Source organism: Ptychodera flava, chromosome 6 (assembly GCF_041260155.1).
Source record: "Ptychodera flava strain L36383 chromosome 6, AS_Pfla_20210202, whole genome shotgun sequence".
In the NCBI taxonomy this organism is placed as follows: Eukaryota; Metazoa; Hemichordata; class Enteropneusta; family Ptychoderidae; genus Ptychodera; species Ptychodera flava.
Window position 1 is genome coordinate 13,883,396 of NC_091933.1, and position 17,936 is coordinate 13,901,331.

At 35.9% G+C, this 17,936-nt stretch overlaps 3 protein-coding genes across 9 annotated transcripts in view; 1 reads left to right on the forward strand and 2 right to left on the reverse strand.

Moving 5' to 3' along the window:
* LOC139134897 (dedicator of cytokinesis protein 3-like) overlaps window positions 1-1,262 on the reverse strand; it is a 69,335-nt gene extending 68,073 nt beyond the window's left edge. For all 4 annotated transcript variants that reach the window (XM_070701985.1, XM_070701983.1, XM_070701984.1 and 1 more), the window contains exon 1: window positions 1,134-1,262. In XM_070701985.1, the coding sequence (XP_070558086.1) occupies window positions 1,134-1,170 (37 nt within the window). In that variant the 5' untranslated portion in view covers window positions 1,171-1,262. The remainder of the gene's footprint in view (window positions 1-1,133) is intronic.
* LOC139134901 (zinc finger protein 277-like) lies at window positions 1-11,872 on the forward strand. Of its 2 annotated transcripts, none has more exons than XM_070701990.1 (9): window positions 1-112; window positions 2,322-2,571; window positions 3,700-3,791; window positions 4,141-4,380; window positions 5,763-5,808; window positions 7,268-7,483; window positions 8,948-9,090; window positions 9,403-9,574; window positions 10,103-11,872. In XM_070701990.1, exons 2-9 carry the CDS (start codon window positions 2,411-2,413, stop codon window positions 10,284-10,286), a joined length of 1,254 nt encoding a protein of 417 aa, XP_070558091.1. In that variant the 5' UTR covers window positions 1-112; window positions 2,322-2,410; the 3' UTR covers window positions 10,287-11,872. The 2 variants fall into 2 exon arrangements, with proteins under 2 accessions (XP_070558091.1, XP_070558090.1); XM_070701989.1 differs by lacking the exon at window positions 1-112 and adding an exon at window positions 1,285-1,596.
* Window positions 11,642-17,936, reverse strand: part of LOC139134898 (kinesin-like protein klp-3) — a 22,679-nt gene continuing 16,384 nt past the window's right edge. For all 3 annotated transcript variants that reach the window (XM_070701988.1, XM_070701987.1, XM_070701986.1), the window contains 4 exons: window positions 17,664-17,872; window positions 16,448-16,634; window positions 15,941-16,036; window positions 11,642-15,289 (listed from right to left, as the gene is read on the reverse strand). In XM_070701988.1, the coding sequence (XP_070558089.1) occupies window positions 15,164-15,289; window positions 15,941-16,036; window positions 16,448-16,634; window positions 17,664-17,872 (618 nt within the window). In that variant the 3' untranslated portion in view covers window positions 11,642-15,163. The remainder of the gene's footprint in view (window positions 15,290-15,940; window positions 16,037-16,447; window positions 16,635-17,663; window positions 17,873-17,936) is intronic.

The following is a 17,936-nucleotide window of genomic DNA, read 5'->3' on the forward strand; positions in this document are numbered from 1 at the left end:
CTACATGTAATCATTTCGGCTAACAATAGAAACAGTCGCGACTGGACATGGTTTTGTTATTCGTTTCAAATCACACTGTGAATTGCAATTTCAGAAGAGCTAACAGTAACAAGTATGTATGCTTGCATTTGTAATGTTCTGACGCTGGTAACATCTACTCAACATTTTCTTTCTTCACCCATCCTGTACATTCAAATTTAGGGACAAGCAACCAACATAAGCCATTGGTCTGTACAATCATGTTAAAAGACTACCTCAATAGTGCACCCATGTATTGTTCAACTCCTGTAAGCAGGAAGTTTACCAATGCTATGATCACGGCCTGATTATAGTAATGTTAATTTCCTGCGCGCCTTTCATCATGACTGACACGGTTACATGTTCGAGTGATGCGTACGCGGTCCGTGCGTTCCGTTTATTTTCTGCAGTACCCCACAAGATGAGCATGCCCACATGAAACTTCTGCCCAAGGCGGAACTCTCTTTACTCATGCAACATAAATGCACCAGGATTAGGTTATCAAATGAACGAACTGGTCAGTTGTCAATGGAAGAATAGGATCATAAGAACAGAGATGTTGAGAACGTCGAGCGTCTACTAGAATATGGGAGGGGCAACGTTGTGTTGAAAATTCTTTTTTCCCATATACAATTTTCCCTTGATAACATGTCGATTTTGTCAACTATATATATATTATGAATATTGAAGCAGTTTCATGGTTGTCTGTAGTTACATGCGTATCCTTGAGACGTGATAAACTTCATTGCACTGGCCAAGAAATGAATGTCTTATTTTCAAACATGCTCGTCCTCCCTTTTCTCGTGCTATTGTGCCAGATTAATTGACTTTATTTGTACAGTTACAGTGACAGTTATGATAAAAATCCGCTAATTGTTTCCTTTTCACACCTATTCAGACTGATGACAGTGGAATGTGCGCGCAAAATGAATTACCATTCTATTCAAAACAGGTTTGACCGGTTGAATTGATGACTAGCCTACATACATTACACACGTTACATTTGTTTTGGTTGATGAGGTACAATACTACAGACCAACGTATATTATGCATCGGCTGACAACCGAGGATATCTTGCAATCACGTTAAGTCTATAGTCATTCTTGGGCACTTACCTACTCCGAACTTCTTATCTGTTGTCGGACGCCACATTTCTGGACAAAATTGTTTCTCGGGTAATACGAAAATATCACTCTGAAGTCGAGTAACGACTTAGTTGCCCGCACACGCCTCCGCCATTTTACTTTTGAAATCAGGTGGTACGTGGATGATACCATAAGGAAATAGGGATGACCTCACAAGCTGTCTGGAAAGGGGTGTGTTGATGGGAGTATATTAGATTTTCTGTCGGAATTCTTGCACATATATTGGCGAGAACAACACAATTATGTTTAGTTTCTTGTATTGGTGATTTTATTCCCTTATCTTGCTGCATTTGAGTTTTCAGCATCAATAAATTCAATGGTCACCTTGCGTATAACCCATTTTCAAATGGAAGATTCGCGGAGCCCCATAGGACAGTCCATCAAAGAAGCCTGTTGTCAGTGAATATGGCGGCATTCGACGGCATGTCTGGAGGTCGGTGACTAAATTATACTCTGTTTCTGAGCAGTGCTAGAACTGTTGTGATAAATATCAGTTGTTACTGTGGACTTGGTTACTAAAGAATGTCAAAAAGCTTGGAATAAAAAAGCTACTTGTCAGATAGAATTGAAATGTTTTAACCGTCTTAGCAGAGAACAGAATTACAGTACGTATCGATGATGTCTGCAGCAAGATTCCTTGCACTGCTATGTAGAACCTCGCAGTGAATAACAGTAATTTCTTTGATCGCAGTGAATGACTCAGACCCTTTCGCAACTACGTTCATTCCTAGCAGCCTTTCGATGTTTTACCAGTTGGAGAATTTTCGGAGAGAGGTTAGATAGCCCGTCTGACATAGTTGGTGGCGTCCCATACAACTACACCAACAGGCAATGACGATGTCTACAATTCAGACCCTTCTCTGCTTCTTCGAAGCTTCCAATACACAACTCACAAGTTTAATAGCATAGTTCCCGGAAATAGTGTGCCATTCATATTCAGAATTGACAATATAATTGCAAAAATTCTTCGCCAAACACAAACACTCCAATATTATTTAATTTTTATTTATTTACATGAATTTATTTGTTTATGTTGTTGCTATTGTGGTTGTGGTGGTTGTAGTTGGTTAGGGTTCAAGCTTAGTTGTTGTTCTTGTCGTTCATTACAGCAGCATTAGTAAAGTAGATAATAAGATATGTTCCAAATGAATTTTTCAGTTGAGGAGGATAGGAAGAAGAGAATTGACAATTCTGTGCTGGAGCCATTGACCTTCCCCGAAGACACACCTGCCCTTGAACATCATCCGATGATGTCAGGTGATGTGGATGCTAAACAGGATCATGCCACATGTTTACTATGTGAGAAGAATTTCAACGTGACCGAGCAACAAAACGACTTTCTCAAGCACTTGTTCACAAATCATAAACTGGTTATTGCTGATGTGAAATTGGTTTGTGATTTGAAAAAGTAAGGCTCATAGATTCTACAAATTCTTTATTATGCTTCTTTCACTGCCCCAGTGTTTACTATTCCTTCATGCACAAGATCAAGTTTGCCATTTTCGCTTTGGGAACATAACTGTCAGATTGCTGGAGTCAACTGATTACAAGAGAATGAAGTCCAGATTGATAAAACTTCATGCAGTTCTTGATTGTACTCAGCATCAAGGCTGACTTTCATAAAAGGATCATTTTCAAATCAATTACAATTCTTCTTTTAATTAGACATTCTACAATCAGTGCAATAAAGATAGAATGCACCTTGGGGACAAATATTCTCAACTTTTACAATATCTTTTTACTTACCTCATTTTGAAACTTGTGGAGTAAATAAAGTTTTCATGGGCTTATAGTTTTGTGAAAATCGGGAATTTTATTTCCCTCCATAGAGATAACACAGGAATGTGGCCATTTTGAATTTAAAATATAAGTAAATATTGGGCAAATTTGTTTCTTTAGTTCTGCTTGAGGAACTTTTGAGCAAAAGTTTAAGTCTTTCATTTTCAAGGCACCAACTGTCCTTTAATAAGCACTCGTTATATAAACCTTTTTAGCATACTCTTAACAATTTTATTTGTATGAGACGTACAGCATACAGATTTTAAAAAACAAGTGAAGTCCTGTTTTTTGCACTTGCTTTTTAATGTTATGAAAATTAAATAGCAATGGACCCAGCTAATGTTGATGACACTTGACTTGAATTGCTGATGAAACCAAACTGGTAGTGACTGTGCTTTATACCTGCATGGTCAGAGCAACTTCTAGCTCACCAGCATGAATTTATTGTGGTAGATACCATAAAGTATACTGCAGCCCCTAAATGTGTTCTATCAGTGAGTATCAGCATGGCTGGCTTGTTTTGTTGACCATGCTTTCAGCATCCACATGTCAAGATTCTGTCCAATATATGAGACGTAATTGTTTACTTGTTAATCACAGTCTTTAACTAGGTTTCATCCTGTGTTATATTGATAGTTCTTAAAATGATTATCTTGATTGTTATGGAAATATACATCTCAGTAAAGCCAAAGGTGTAGATATATACCCTGTGAATACCAGTGAGAACTGACAACTACAGCATGGTTTCCTCTCTCAGGTATATTGAATACTGGAGGAAGAGATTTCAACAGCAGCCCATCACAGATTTCTGTTGTGTCATTATCACCAACTCCAAACCTACAGACATAGGTGAGATGGTCTTGTTCTTCTAAAAATGGCAACTGTTTAGCGTGATAGAGTGGAAGAGCTCATGTGTGGTCCTTTACATGTAATGCCAGTGTAGTGTCAGTAAGATTTAGTTTTCAAAATTTGCATAACTTTTGTAAAGCATACATCATATCATTGCATCATCTATACATAATGTATTATGCAAATGCCATCATTTCAAGTGAAAGGTATTACAATATTACCTTTTGAAGTGTAATTATATTCCCTTTTAATGGTCACCGAGGTAGACACTTCTCAACAAAAGCTGATTGTCAACATTAACGTCGTTGAGGAAGTCTTTTCATTAACTCTTATTTTCTTTGAACGCTAGGTCCAAGAGAAAAGTACTTTCTTCTGTCAGACAATCTGCCTGAAGACAAGCAGATCAGAGAATTTTTACAGCGGAAAAGACTGGATAAGGTGCTGGAATGCCAACAGAATGAACGCACAGACAGCTCATTTTCCAGACAGTGTTTATTCTGTCGACAGCAATTCAAAGGCAATAGAGCAGACGTGTTAAATCACATGGCCCACGATCACAGCTTTAGTGTCGGGCAGCCAGATAACTTAGGTAAGTGGAAAGAACAGATCCATCTTTTATGAGCTTTGGTTTCACATTCTCTGCCTGGGTGTTGTTAACATCCTTGATTGGAAGAGGATTATGTTAAAAGCCCACCCATTCGAAATTCTCAATGGTTTATCCCAGTTTTGGTATGCTGTTGTCTCTCTGTTCAATTCACTATTGTCTTGGACAAAAACTCTGTATTACCAGGGTATTGTCAGACAAGATTGAAGAATAAGAGTCTTCCTTTTGTCTCAATGGTGGTTTTACAGAAGTGAGAGTACTAACATATTAGCCTGGTTAATATGATTTGTTTGCATGGTTTTGAAATGGTTACTTCTGCTGACAAAATTTACGACGTATCGATGTATCGTACCATAAATGTATGGTTCTGAAATCAGTACTTTTGCCGAGAAAATTAACATTGCATTGTACCATAAAAACTCTTTTACTGTGACCCCTCTGTTAATTCCACCACCTTTACATCAAAATACTGTTTTAGTTGGTGAATGGTATGTATTGTTGTTAGAGTATGCAGTACTGAATCATGAATGGGAGGTTACATACTTGTATGCAACTCACAAGAACAGTGCATAGCATTGCAAAAAGTCATGACCAAAGATTTTAAAATAATTATTAAAAGAAAGCATTATCCAGATTATGATTCAAAAGACCATGTGCTTTGATGCACTGCTTTGTAAAGTTATGACCTATTCAAACAAGCAGCATAAATAAACTTTCTGTACTACCATGTGACGATCTAAATGTATGTACTGTATGTGCATATGACTTCCACAATATCATCTATTCCGATCTGCACAATTCAGCAAAAGTTGGCCGAAAGATTTTTCAACCGTGTGAAAAATCAATGTTTTTTACGAGAAATTAAATAGCAAGGGGACCATGAGAAAGTAAGCAAAAAGAAATTTCAGAGTTGGGCTAATACGTGGAAATGTTCATCTTTATTTACAGCAGAATAGCTCTATGGATACAGTTCTGCCTTTCAGAGCAGCAGGCTGAAATATCACACACTTCCACATTTTGATCCGTCAATAATCAACTCACTGTTATCAACACACTGTTGACTTCCAATTTCGACGCAAATGCTGAGTGACAAGTATGGAAGTACATAAAACATGATCCAAAGATCACCTTGAACCATCTTGAACACAAATGAATCATAGATGAAATATAACCCCTATTTATGTTCAACTGGTAAAACTCAATTCTGAATATGAGGAATAAACATGATTTTACAAATGAAATACATCCCTTTTTTTGGTCCGACAAAGTAGGGAAAGCATTTTCTGTATCTCTTAACGTTGTGTCGATACAATTTATCATAGTAATGTTTCAATTACTGCAAACTGTGGCATTTTTATTTCTTTCAGTTTACACAAGTGAATTCCTTGATATTTTGGAAGAGAAACTGAAAAGGTAAGGTCATGTTATATGGAAGTATATCTGTGCTCCATTATTTATTTCAGCTTCCATATTCTCCTTAGTTTGTTGTGAACTTACACAAACATTGTGTGAAGTTTTGAAGACAGTATTTTTGAGCTATGCACCTATTTAGATGGAAAAATCTCTAAACTCAAATTTTACAAGTTATATTCACATACATGTAACAAGTGGTCAGACCAGTAACACACCCAATGGTCAACTTTAATACCAAAATTGTAGTCAAAATGTCAAGTTTTCTCATTTAGCACATGTATCTGTCTCCATGCAATCAAATATTCTGTGGTGCCAAACAAGAAATCTTTTCTTTGAACAAATATGACTGAGAACTGTGTCTGCAGCCATAGCAACAAGCTAATACAGTAGTCAGTGTCAATTTCCAAAACATGAAACTTTTGAAACTTCTCAGTATTAAGCATAGGGCTGTAGAGCTTAGGATAACTATTACTGTATTGAAAGGGTGAAATATGGGGTCATATTGGTGAATTTTGTCTGCTCGTAAGCATTTATATATGTGTACAAAGATCAAATCACTGCAATTTTTGTATACTACAGTAAACATAATTCTGAACTGGTAAATTAGCATAGATATATATCAGGTGACCATCCAGAGAAATGAACTTTCAACCTTTTACACATATAGACAACCATTAACCAACTTCAGAAAATATAATTAAGGTGGCATGTACATAACAAACACACATTTTGTTTCAAAGCAGTATTTGTCATCAAAGATGACATGAAAACCCCCATTGCTATGTGTAATCAAATAGTAGAGAATCTAAAGTTTAGTATGGTATTAATAGTCTACTTGAAGGATGAAGAGGGTACATACGCAGGGTAAAAACCTCAATTTTGGTAATAATTTATTTATTTATAATGAAAATTAATTTAAGTCTAAAACTTTACACAACTTTTTGAAATTTAATGTCTCATTTGGAAGAGTTTATGTAGAAAAAAAAATGAGATTTTGTTTTGCATTATCTATTCTCATTCCTAAATGGCAAAATGAAAGACTGATATTAGAAGGTAGTTAAAATCATAAAAGGAAATTTGAAATGACTGTTACTCCAAAGGTAAGTTCATTGCCGAACAATTTTAAAATTGCTTTTATTGTATAGTATTTCAAGAATGAAATTTGGAAATTTCACAAAATTTGACCCAGCCACAGTGGAGTTATATTCTTTTGAAATGTTGAAAGCAGGAGAAACAAGAAGCCAGGAAATCAAGTGATTTGCACGCATTTACATATATTTGCATATATTTGCATACATTTACACTTCTGTCTCATCAGACTTACCGCTGCTTGTCATACTAAAGAGTAAATCCTACCGATATTTCAATCTTAGGCCAACAAATTACCAAACATTGAATGAGTCTTTGCAAAAATGATATCGGGCAAAAAACACTGTTACTGTTTTGTCTTATAAAACAGTTTGCAGTGTTTATACTGTGAGAAGACCTTCAAAGATTGGACAACACTGAAAGACCACATGAGGAAGAAACAGCACAAGAGAATCAATCCAAAGAATGAAGTCTACGACAAATTTTACGTCATCAACTACCTTGAACTTGGTAAGAATTGGGAAAGTGTGCAAGCTGAAGAAGACTACGATGCAATGACACCAGAATCACTCTCAGACAAAGAAGAGTAAGTCAATCTATACTTTACAACCAAGTGTTTGCAAGTTTGTCGGGGGCATACTTAAGGTGGTGTTGCACATAACAGAGTGTATTTTGCTCAAAATCTATTTTTTGCAAATATTTTTTTGAATTTTATTAATTTGTTAGCCCAAGATTAAAACAGTGGTTCAACGGTTGGGTTCACCTTTTAGCATGAGGAGCAGTATACGCTGAGTTAGGAAGAAGTTCAAATTTAAGCAAATCATCCAATGTTGTCCTTGCTTTTTTTCCGCTGTTTTCAACAGTTCCAAAAATATATTTAGTATGAGGGGGTTTTGAAGTATTGCTTTGAAAAAAGTGTGTTGCCAAGGGTTAAGTGCAACGCCATCTAAAGTGGGGGAAAAAATTATCAGAATATTGCTGTTTGTTTGCTTTTGAAAAATATCAACTCACATTTTTAATTATTTTTTTCTGTTCTGCAAATTAAAACTGCTTGGTTAGGCTGTTCTGTTTGCTTGGATTTATAGTTTGGAGTGTACAGTAAACTATAAGAAAAAATATTGTGATGCAACTGAGAATGAAATGTGAGTTCATACCGGTATACTTAACCAGGACTGGATAATCATTGAGCAGTGTATGTTACGTAAAAGTTAGGAAGTTTCGTATACTGACAATGGCATTGACTATTCACCTTATACTGTAGATAGCCATATTGACTAACTTCCTGGTAGGAAGCCACTATACAAACAGATGTGATGAAACCATCATCCTTGTGGTCAATGTTACAGAGAGCACACAGCAAATTATGAATGCCATGAATTAACAGTGAGTCATAATCATGAGACTTCCGCACCAAAACCAATATTTATGAAAACATGTCAGAAGTTATATCATAACTCAAGCATTATTGAATAGACAGTAAGTGTGTGGATGATGAATACTGTTAAATAGTTCAGAAAACTATTTTTATCATTCAGTAAAATGGCCAATATACTGGCTTTATTTACCAAGTGAAAATTTACTAGAAGGCAATAAATTATCATATTTTTAGTACAATGCAGTGTTTTCTCTGTATGTTTACTGAAAGGGGCAATTTCTGCCCCATTCATCAAAATTAGGGGCAGACTTGACATTTTAGGGGAAACAACAGCAAATGTACAAGTCACTACACTATGCGCTTGGGTCACCATCATATGGGCGTATTTGCTTGCTTTGTTTTGTGCGCAATTTTTGTGCTGTCAGGAACTTTTAAAGGGCAGAAAATGGCTTGAAATGCACAATTTGCACAATTACACAATTGCACAGTCAAGAGAAAACCTTGACAATGATGTTGAATATATGGGTTTGTTTTTAATAAGTTCCACTATCCTTGCTGAAGTATGTCTGTTGACCATTCAAAATGCAAAGTTCAAGTACAGAAATGTCCTCTTCTTACATAATCCTCTGAATGTAGAAAGTAGTGTTGATATAATATTCATCTGTCTATGTACAGGGAGTGGGCAGACTGGGATGAGAGTGTTGGAGCGGTAGCATACTGTCTGTTCTGTGATTACAACTCTACAATGATTGGCAGTTTACAACGTCACATGACTGACGGACATGGCTTTGACTTGAAAGGGATAGCTACCACATTGGGTAAGTTGTGCACGTGAGGGTTCTTTGGTAAATTTTAATGTCTGTTTGTGTGAAATAGTGTGACTTACTCATGCGAGTGTGTAAAAACTTTCAAATAGGCAAATTAGTGTTGGAAGGTCAATATGCGTTTTTTGGGGTGTAAAGTTGAACTACCAAAGTGAGTGAGTAAGTAAACACTCATACATAAACATAAATGTGAAATTAACATCAGTGTGAGCAGTGAAAAATATGCGCGTTTCACAAGAAAACTCATTTCTAAAACAATAAATACTCAGTCACAGTATTGGTATTTTTTTTTTCTCCGCTGATTAGGTTTGAATTTCTATCAACAAGTGAAATTAATCAATTACATTAGACGGCAGGTTTATCAAAAGACATGTCCATATTGCCAAGAGAAGTTTGAGAAGAAAGATGATTTAAGCAGTCATCTTGTCAGCAAGGACCACACAGAGTTGCCATCTATGGATACATGGGACCAACCACAGTGAGTACATACCTGTTACTCTCAACCAAAGCTGTGTATCTTACCGATAGAATTTGATTAAATCTGTACTGGTCCAACTGTCCTTGTTCGGTGTGGAATTGACTGACAATTCAAATGAAGTGATGGAATGATTGAATGAATGAATGAAAAGTTACAAATTTGTGGATAATCATTACACAAGTAATTACTCAGAACATAGGTCCCTACACACAACAGTTGACTGTTCATGTTGATTTCAACGTGGATTTACCTATTTCCCAATGATCTTAACAAAGTCAATTTATTCAATGGAAATGAATATTTAGCAATACACTGTTTAATCTAACTTAACTAAGGTCTTCCCAGCTGTGTACTGTATTTTGTCCAGTTCACTTTATCAGAAACTGCAATGCTGATGTTTGTAATGCCTGATTTCCTATTCAACAAATAGAAATACCAGTAAAGCAGTTAAAATCAATTGACTATCAGCTGATGAGCAGGTGAAATCTTACAACAGTATCAATCCATCTATATTTTTTTCCAATTCAGGTACTATTTTCCTACATATGAGAACGATACCCTGCTGTCTTTACTGACTGACGTCAATGATGCTGAAGATGAACCTGGAATGAGTTGCATTGTTGTACCTGAAGATGTCCCACGTGTTGATGGCAGCATACTTCAAGATAGAAATGTCAGGAGGCAAATTTCTGGTGATGAAAGACTTTCATAACTTTCCAAAGCAACCTAAGTTGTCGGCAGTGTCAATTTATACAGGTCTTTGGTATGGATAGCTCACAGCCTTACATCAAGTGTGGACACTGGACATTTCACTTGACTTTATTTCAGCCCATCATGTGCGATACAAGTATTACCTGCTGTAATTTGTTGATCAAGAGAGAGACAGCTTTGCTCACAGAACCAGGTTTAGCGTTGTTTTGGTGAACCATACTGCGTATCCTTGTTGAGGTGGAAGATATAATGGAGTCATATCCAACAAGGGCCTGTGAGTCTAGGATTATGACTGCTCGTTCCTTCATATTGTGATTGCATCGAGAAGCTATATAATATGTAAATGTCGGTAGATTGACTACTGCACCAACAAGCAGATAATGAAATTACTGTACGGTATACACTGATTAAAATTTTGCATTGTTTTCAGAGAAACATCAACTTTATACATCAAACAACTTACACTATTGTATAATGAGCTCATTGTTGTCGTGCTATGTATGGATGATGCTTGGGCGAGAGAAATGCGCACACTATCTTCCAAGGACAATAGTTTGTAACCAGTAGTTCATTGTGAATGAGTTTGTGAGTGTGGACCAAATAGTGCAGAGCTTGGTTACTGTGCAAGTTGATGCTTCTATTATTAATACACACTTGGAGGTGGAGTCAGCAGTGACTTAGAGCTGCATTACTCGATCCCTGGTTCTGTCCTTGTTGACATTTGCTACTTGCTGTTAGTCCTTTATTTTGTTTTGAAAGTTTCATCAAGTACCGATGTATCTGTTTGTTTAGCGATACAGCCAACCAAAAACAAAAATTTTGGCCTTTAATGGATCTATGCATCCACTCATTCTGTTCAGTCCAATGGATTGATGGAGTGTCTCTGTCAACAAAAGTCATCACACAGACTAAGAGTTACCATTGGTCAGATACATCTACATCACTTCACAAACCTACAGTCAGATTCAACATGTATTCAACATTGTACTAGAATGTTTGTGTTGTTCAGATTTGGTTTATTTTCAAGATGTGAAAGTTATGAATAAGTAATGCCAAGCATAAATGGACTGGCAGATGGGACAGTAAGTCCCTGTAATCGGGGCAATTTTTTACGTTACAATTAGAATTAGTTTCTGACCAGATAGCAACTTTCATATTTTGTGATATCATGGTAAGTCCAGACTCAATACTAATATGGTATTTAGACATTCCAGTTCAAGTGGCACACAACTACAGCCAGCATATGACAATTCATCGTTTGATACACAGATACTGCAATGGAAGAAAACACAGGACTCAATCTCCTAAGAACTCATCACAAGATCCATCCTTTCACAGCTCAACAACTCTTTTATTGCAATTTGGCAATGTGAATTTATTTGTCTGATATAAAAATACCAAGATCTACAGACTCATGTTTCAAAAATGGAAATTAACACAAATGTTCAGAAATTTTCAAAAATATTGTAACAAAGTCTCAAGTGTATGTGACTGTACAGTATGTGTAAGGGCCTATAAAATACCAACATATAAATATAGAGGTATTTTTACAAAAACTATTTATAAATAAACTTTATGTTGATCGTCGAGGCACTTTGCAGATATGTGTAATGTGAGTGGTCTGGGTTTGAGACAAATAGAAGTAAACAGCTCTTTATGGTACATTTCTTGTATAAAAAAATGTCAGGAAAGCATCATAAGTTAAATGCTGGCTAGAACACTTACCAGTGATTACTCAAGTTCAATCTCTAATCTCTGTTCCCACTTTCAAATTAATTTGGCTATTTTGATTTTCACTTGCTCTCGAAGAACTTTTACACCATTGGATAATAAATTGGATGGCTGTGGTTGTGGTGAAATATCCCATCCATCCCTGAACTAAAATGTAGTGATGCAGTTTTTTTAATCTAACATCACGATCTTTCACTTACTATCCTGAACACACTGTACTTCTGCTATCTCATTGACTTTGTCATCAAAACAAGACTCGCACTTTGAAATGGACGGAAAATCAGTCACACCAGTATACTGGCTAGAAAACGCCATTCTCTTCAAAATTATTGTACAAATCTATATCACACAATTCTATGTACACATTCTATTTACACTTAAATACACAAAAAAGGCAGGGAAAGTATTAAAAAGCTGACAGCATTTGTCTAGAAGCAAAAATTCTACAAAGTTTGAGGTGATGTGCTACTGAGAACTTAACTGAAGCGCCCTCAAGAGGTCACAACTTCAAGAAGGTTGTCACTACAACTGGTAAGTAAAATCCCATGTTCAGTGTCATTTAGTATGCTCACAGTATTAATGGCGTCATCATATGGACTATAATCAAGTCTGTGATATGCAAACTTTTTCTACCTTCATGGGTATTCTGCATGTACACTTATAGAGAAATCTTTTCGTCACAGAAATGTTTCATCCCTTCATAAAATTGCATCTCTTCCACTATATTTACATCCCCTAGCTGCTTTGAAATCCAGCATCACAAGGTCAAATTCATTCCAATACATCACATTCTGTCTACAAACACTGCTCAAAGAGCACATTTAATAGGTAGATGATATGTTTCACATCCCTCACCACATCTCATATTTGGCTAGACACTCCAGTGGCGTACTTTAAAACCTATACACAATGTTTGGTTGGAAACTAAATTAAAATCAAACCAAAAATTCACCTATTTTGATGCACACAGTAAATTGTAACAAAGTGTCCACTGCACTGAAAATTCTACCAAGTTCACAAGAACACTATCACCTCTTTTACTTTCTTATTTAAAAGACACTTGTGAAAAGTTTTCAACAAATTTTCACCGTGCTTGAAAACAAATAAGTACATGCTGCTATTGCACATTACTGTTTAAAGCTTATGAAGAAAAACAATTGTTTCACAACAGATTTTAATACCCAGGATCTAACTCCCAAGTTCTTTATCATGACATGATGTGGAACTGATAGCTGGAAAACTGACACAACTGCACTGGAAAGGATTATCAAAGTTTCACCGATTGATTGTTCATTTTGTAACTGATATGTATTTTTTGTAAGAAAATGTGAGGCATTGATTTCATGTGAAGAATTGATTGACATTATTAATAAACACAAAAGCTACAAAGATTTTGATTATATAAAAACATAGAAACGATTTGGTTCTCAGTAAGTTTTAGCTGCTCAAAAACTAACCACTTCAGTAACAAAATTTTATGCAAAGTCTTTATGAAACATTTCATCAAAAAACATTTGGCAACATTCACACAGTCTCCATTCTACTGTCACTATTGATATTATGAGCTTCCGAGCAGAAGACTTATTTTGATTATAAAATGTAAATGAGTGTCAGTGACAACAGTCCTGTTGAACTTACATGAACAGTTCAAGTTCTGTTGATGCCATACAGTAAAGAACAGTTAGAATATAGTCAGTTGAGGTTATAAAAGATTACTTTAAAATAACTTTCATAAGTTTTGTTTTGATTTAATTAATCTTCTTGATCTCACCTATGCTTTGTTTGCATTTGGCACCTCGTTTATAAATCTCTGCTCTCTAATTTAAGTACTTTGCTGTTAGAAATATAATGAAATGAATGAGTGAAAAATTTATGTATACATATTATCATATAACCCATCTTTTCAAAAAAAAAATGTCTTGTTAGTTATGTTCTGGCTGTAAGTGAATCGGGCAATCTTAAAAATGCTCACCACTAAATCTTTACTGAAAACTGACCTGCAACTTGTATTACTTGTATGCTTCTACAGATCTGATACTAACTATGAATCATTATTGTACGTAAAACTCTGGTACAACTGCTCCTGACAGGTGGAGCTGTATAGCTCTGTATCCTAACTGGTATTACCAAAATACTTTTTAGTTCATTGGACAGTTTCAGTTTTACGTAAACTGTGTCGATGTTGATGACTATATTTTCATGTCAATGTTGAACCTAACCTGCCTTGCAAGTTCTGACGGATTTACACTTGAACTCATAGCCTGTTGATGGCATAGAGAATGAAAGAATTGGACGGCATACCGTATGTAAATATTCTGAATACTGGACCACTCACTGTGAGCCACTGATGAAAATCTGTTCTTCCTGAGCTTGGACGACAAAACACAGATCAACGGGAATGCATGTAAGTTAAAGTTTGCTGGGCTGTAATGCTAAAAAAGTCGTCAGAAAATATACTGGCTCTCACATTCTTTTGTGGTCAATCTAATCTATTTTGAAAATGTTTGTGCCCGGTCACCATCTTTGTAAAAACACAGCTTATGTACAGACTTACAGCATGTTTTGCTGTACATATATACACTATTACAAAAATATATGGTCAGCTTAGCGTTTGTACTCTCCAATATAAAACCTGATTAAAATGTGATTTCAGCTTTTCAAGAAATTAATGACAGCTAAAAATGATTCTTCACATGCAATGCATTACATTGCTGTGTGAGTACTGTGGGCTTATTTGGAATCATAAAATATGAATGTGTTCAAGTACTTCCCCTTTACTAATAACATTAATTTTGGATCATTATCATAAGTTTTATGTGCAATAAATACTCTGAAAATCACCTTAAATTGAAAAAGGAAAAGAGAAGAATAACAAACAAGGTGATACAAAGAATAAACTGTACAGACATTGAGGTGCATGTCCTAACTCGTGTACAAAATGAACATTGTCACTTGATCTTGTCAATAGAAGTACTCATAATGTTCAAACATGGACTGATAGTTTTTAACTTTTAAAACTCCTTTCCACTCTCTGCATGGATGTGAAGTCCGACTCTGTGGTATTCTGGTCACCTTTGATACTTTTTAAGATCTGCAATCTTGGTACATCTGGGATTCTTTGAAAAGTACTTTTTGATGTGCGTGCTGTTATTTCTTGACATTCTGGGTTGCCTTCCCCAGTGCCACTTGTTTGGCATTGGATCCAAATGTCAGTGTGCTGATGGTTTCACTGATGTTGTCTGCAGCTGGGCTTACATTAACAAACAACGCAGCCTGTGAAGTAGGAAATGGTGAATAGTGATTAGTGACACATCCACAGATAGTGAGTTGTAGGCATGGGTGCAGCATAGGGAATAGTCATTTTAATAATTTTAAAATCAGATCATCAGAAAAATGTCACATTCTCCATTGTGACTCATCTTTGTTGTACCATGGTTACTGTATATATAGGTAATCTGCACCAATAATTTCTGAACAGGAACAGTTGACCTGTGTAGATGACTATTAATGCCATGGCAGAGCTCTCAGAGTAGCCTTTCCAATATTGACTGCTTGGTATGATATTTGAAATTTTATTTTTCACTTGTTCTTGTTGGTTTCTTTCACTGGATAGACTTAAACTTGTTCCATGCGAGAGTTTGTTTATTCCAGTAAAAACATTACGCATTTCCATCTCAATCTTAGTTAGCAATACCGGAGATAAAATCTTGCCTTCAGTAGAAAAGGCTTACTAGGCTTAGTACCATTCATTACAATATGAGATGTTCTAACATCAAACAGGTATGTCAATGGTTTGCATCTCAAAATTAAGTTCTAAGTGTGAGTGAGTGTGTATCCTCTCTCTCTCTCTCTCTCTCTCTCTCTCTCTCTCTCTCTCTCTCTCTCTCTCTCACACACACACACAAAAGACACACCAACACTAACCTTGGCATCACCTCCAAGGGATGGCTGAAGTAAATGGGTAAGTTTGGAATTCCTGTAGGGAACATGTAAAGCATTGCTACGCAGAGACGAAAACACCTGAAATGAATGTTACAGACAATACAGTTCAGAAAATATTTCAAAGTGAGGTCATTATTTGCACCCTTGACTCTCCAATGAATGCCACCATTACGTTTTGGGATTCTTTCACACATACGATAATATGAAGAAAGTGCAAAACGCAAAATGTTATTTTTTACCTTGAATTTTATATGAGTCTCTTTTCTACAATGTATAGGAAAAATTATGAGAAACTACTTTGGAATGCAAACATCAGTCGACAGTCGATACTGTCAGTTGATGGACCAAAGTGGGTCTAGAAATTAACGATGCACTGTATTTAGAAAAGCGCCCTCTATGTCAATCACTCTCTTGAAGAGTACATAAACCGGTACATACCAGACTGGATCAGGTATAAAACTCGGTATATGTTGTATTGGATAATCTCACCTGTCCAAGTGAAGTCAATGACTTGTTTATGGCTGCAGCTTCCACCAAAGTCTGTCCTGTAGCTCCAGTCTTTGCTATTCTCTCGGATCCAGCCAAGTCAACTAATGTCAGTGATCCATAGCTTGTGGCATTGGAAACTTTATCCACACCCTCCAATTGAATGATCAACAGTAGGTGAGAACGTGAACTGTAAAATGGAATGAAAGCATACGAATGAGATCATCCAATTAGGATACAGTACAGTGTGCCTCGGAAGAGATTTTCTGGCATAGAAAATTTTACAATACTTGTGTCAAAGTTTTGAGGTAGATGAAATTTTCAGTCTACTTTCTAATCTGAGGTGTGTTTTACCTTAAGCTACATTGTATTAAGTTTGTTATTTCATAGACAGTAGTACAAATGTCTCTGGCTGATAACTTTGGAAATTACTAAATTTTAAAATATCATAAGTTCCTCATTGAATAAACTATGACTTTCTGAACAATTTTTTTAAAGGCAAGTCTTCAGGTCTATGCATGACCATTGTTCAGGACCTAAATGACTATGGTGCAATTGCTCAATGATTCCATTCTATGTTAGTTTTAAGAACACAGACTACATCAAAATTTTCACAGAATGATAATAGAAGACTGCAAAAGTAGTACTCTGGAAAACACAGAATGCCAGAACAGGGAATAAGATTTTTGATCAGCAACATGTATATATTCTCTTGGGGATCAGATCACTCTTTTCTCAATCCAGGGCTGCTTATCCGAGCAATGGATGGCAAACTGTTTACATTGACAAGACACAGTCTGCACTTGGGTAACATTTACAGGAAATATTCAAAGTGTTGCAGAAAAAATGACCTACATGTGAGTATGGCATAAAAAAACACGGGACTGTTTTAAAGCCAAACTAGCTGTATCTTTTTTGCATTTCGCTTACAAAATTATATCATCTAATATTCAGAGTGACATTTTTGATCCCTGTTATTAAGCCATATTGTCTTTAAAATGTCATTATTTCAATCCTAGCTTATGGTTTTGGTCAAACAAGGAGCTTACACACACATTTGCAGCAGCCATATTTAATTGCAACTCTAAATTATTAGTTGCTAAAATCTAAGCTGTGCGTTCCTGTTTGAAAAACACTTTTCCTATTAAGCATTTTTACAAAAGTATTAACATTTTGAATGACGACACAACAGAAACAAGGACAGCACTGCAAGGCTTACCTGGTTGAATTCATTTTTGTCGCAGCAACCGATCTATTTTCATCTCCCTTAGCCATGACTGCTTTGATGTCAGCAATTGTTTTCACTTCAACCTCAGTCAAGCCTTGAACGACCAGCTTCTTACCGTTCATTTTGATATCCAGACTGGGACTTCCTTTGCTTGTCAGTAAATCTTGAAGGTTTTCATTGTAAACCTCAAGCAGAGATACCTGTAAGTGAAAAAAATTCATGTTTGAAATGGTTAGAAAATGAAAGAAAATGCATGTGAAACAG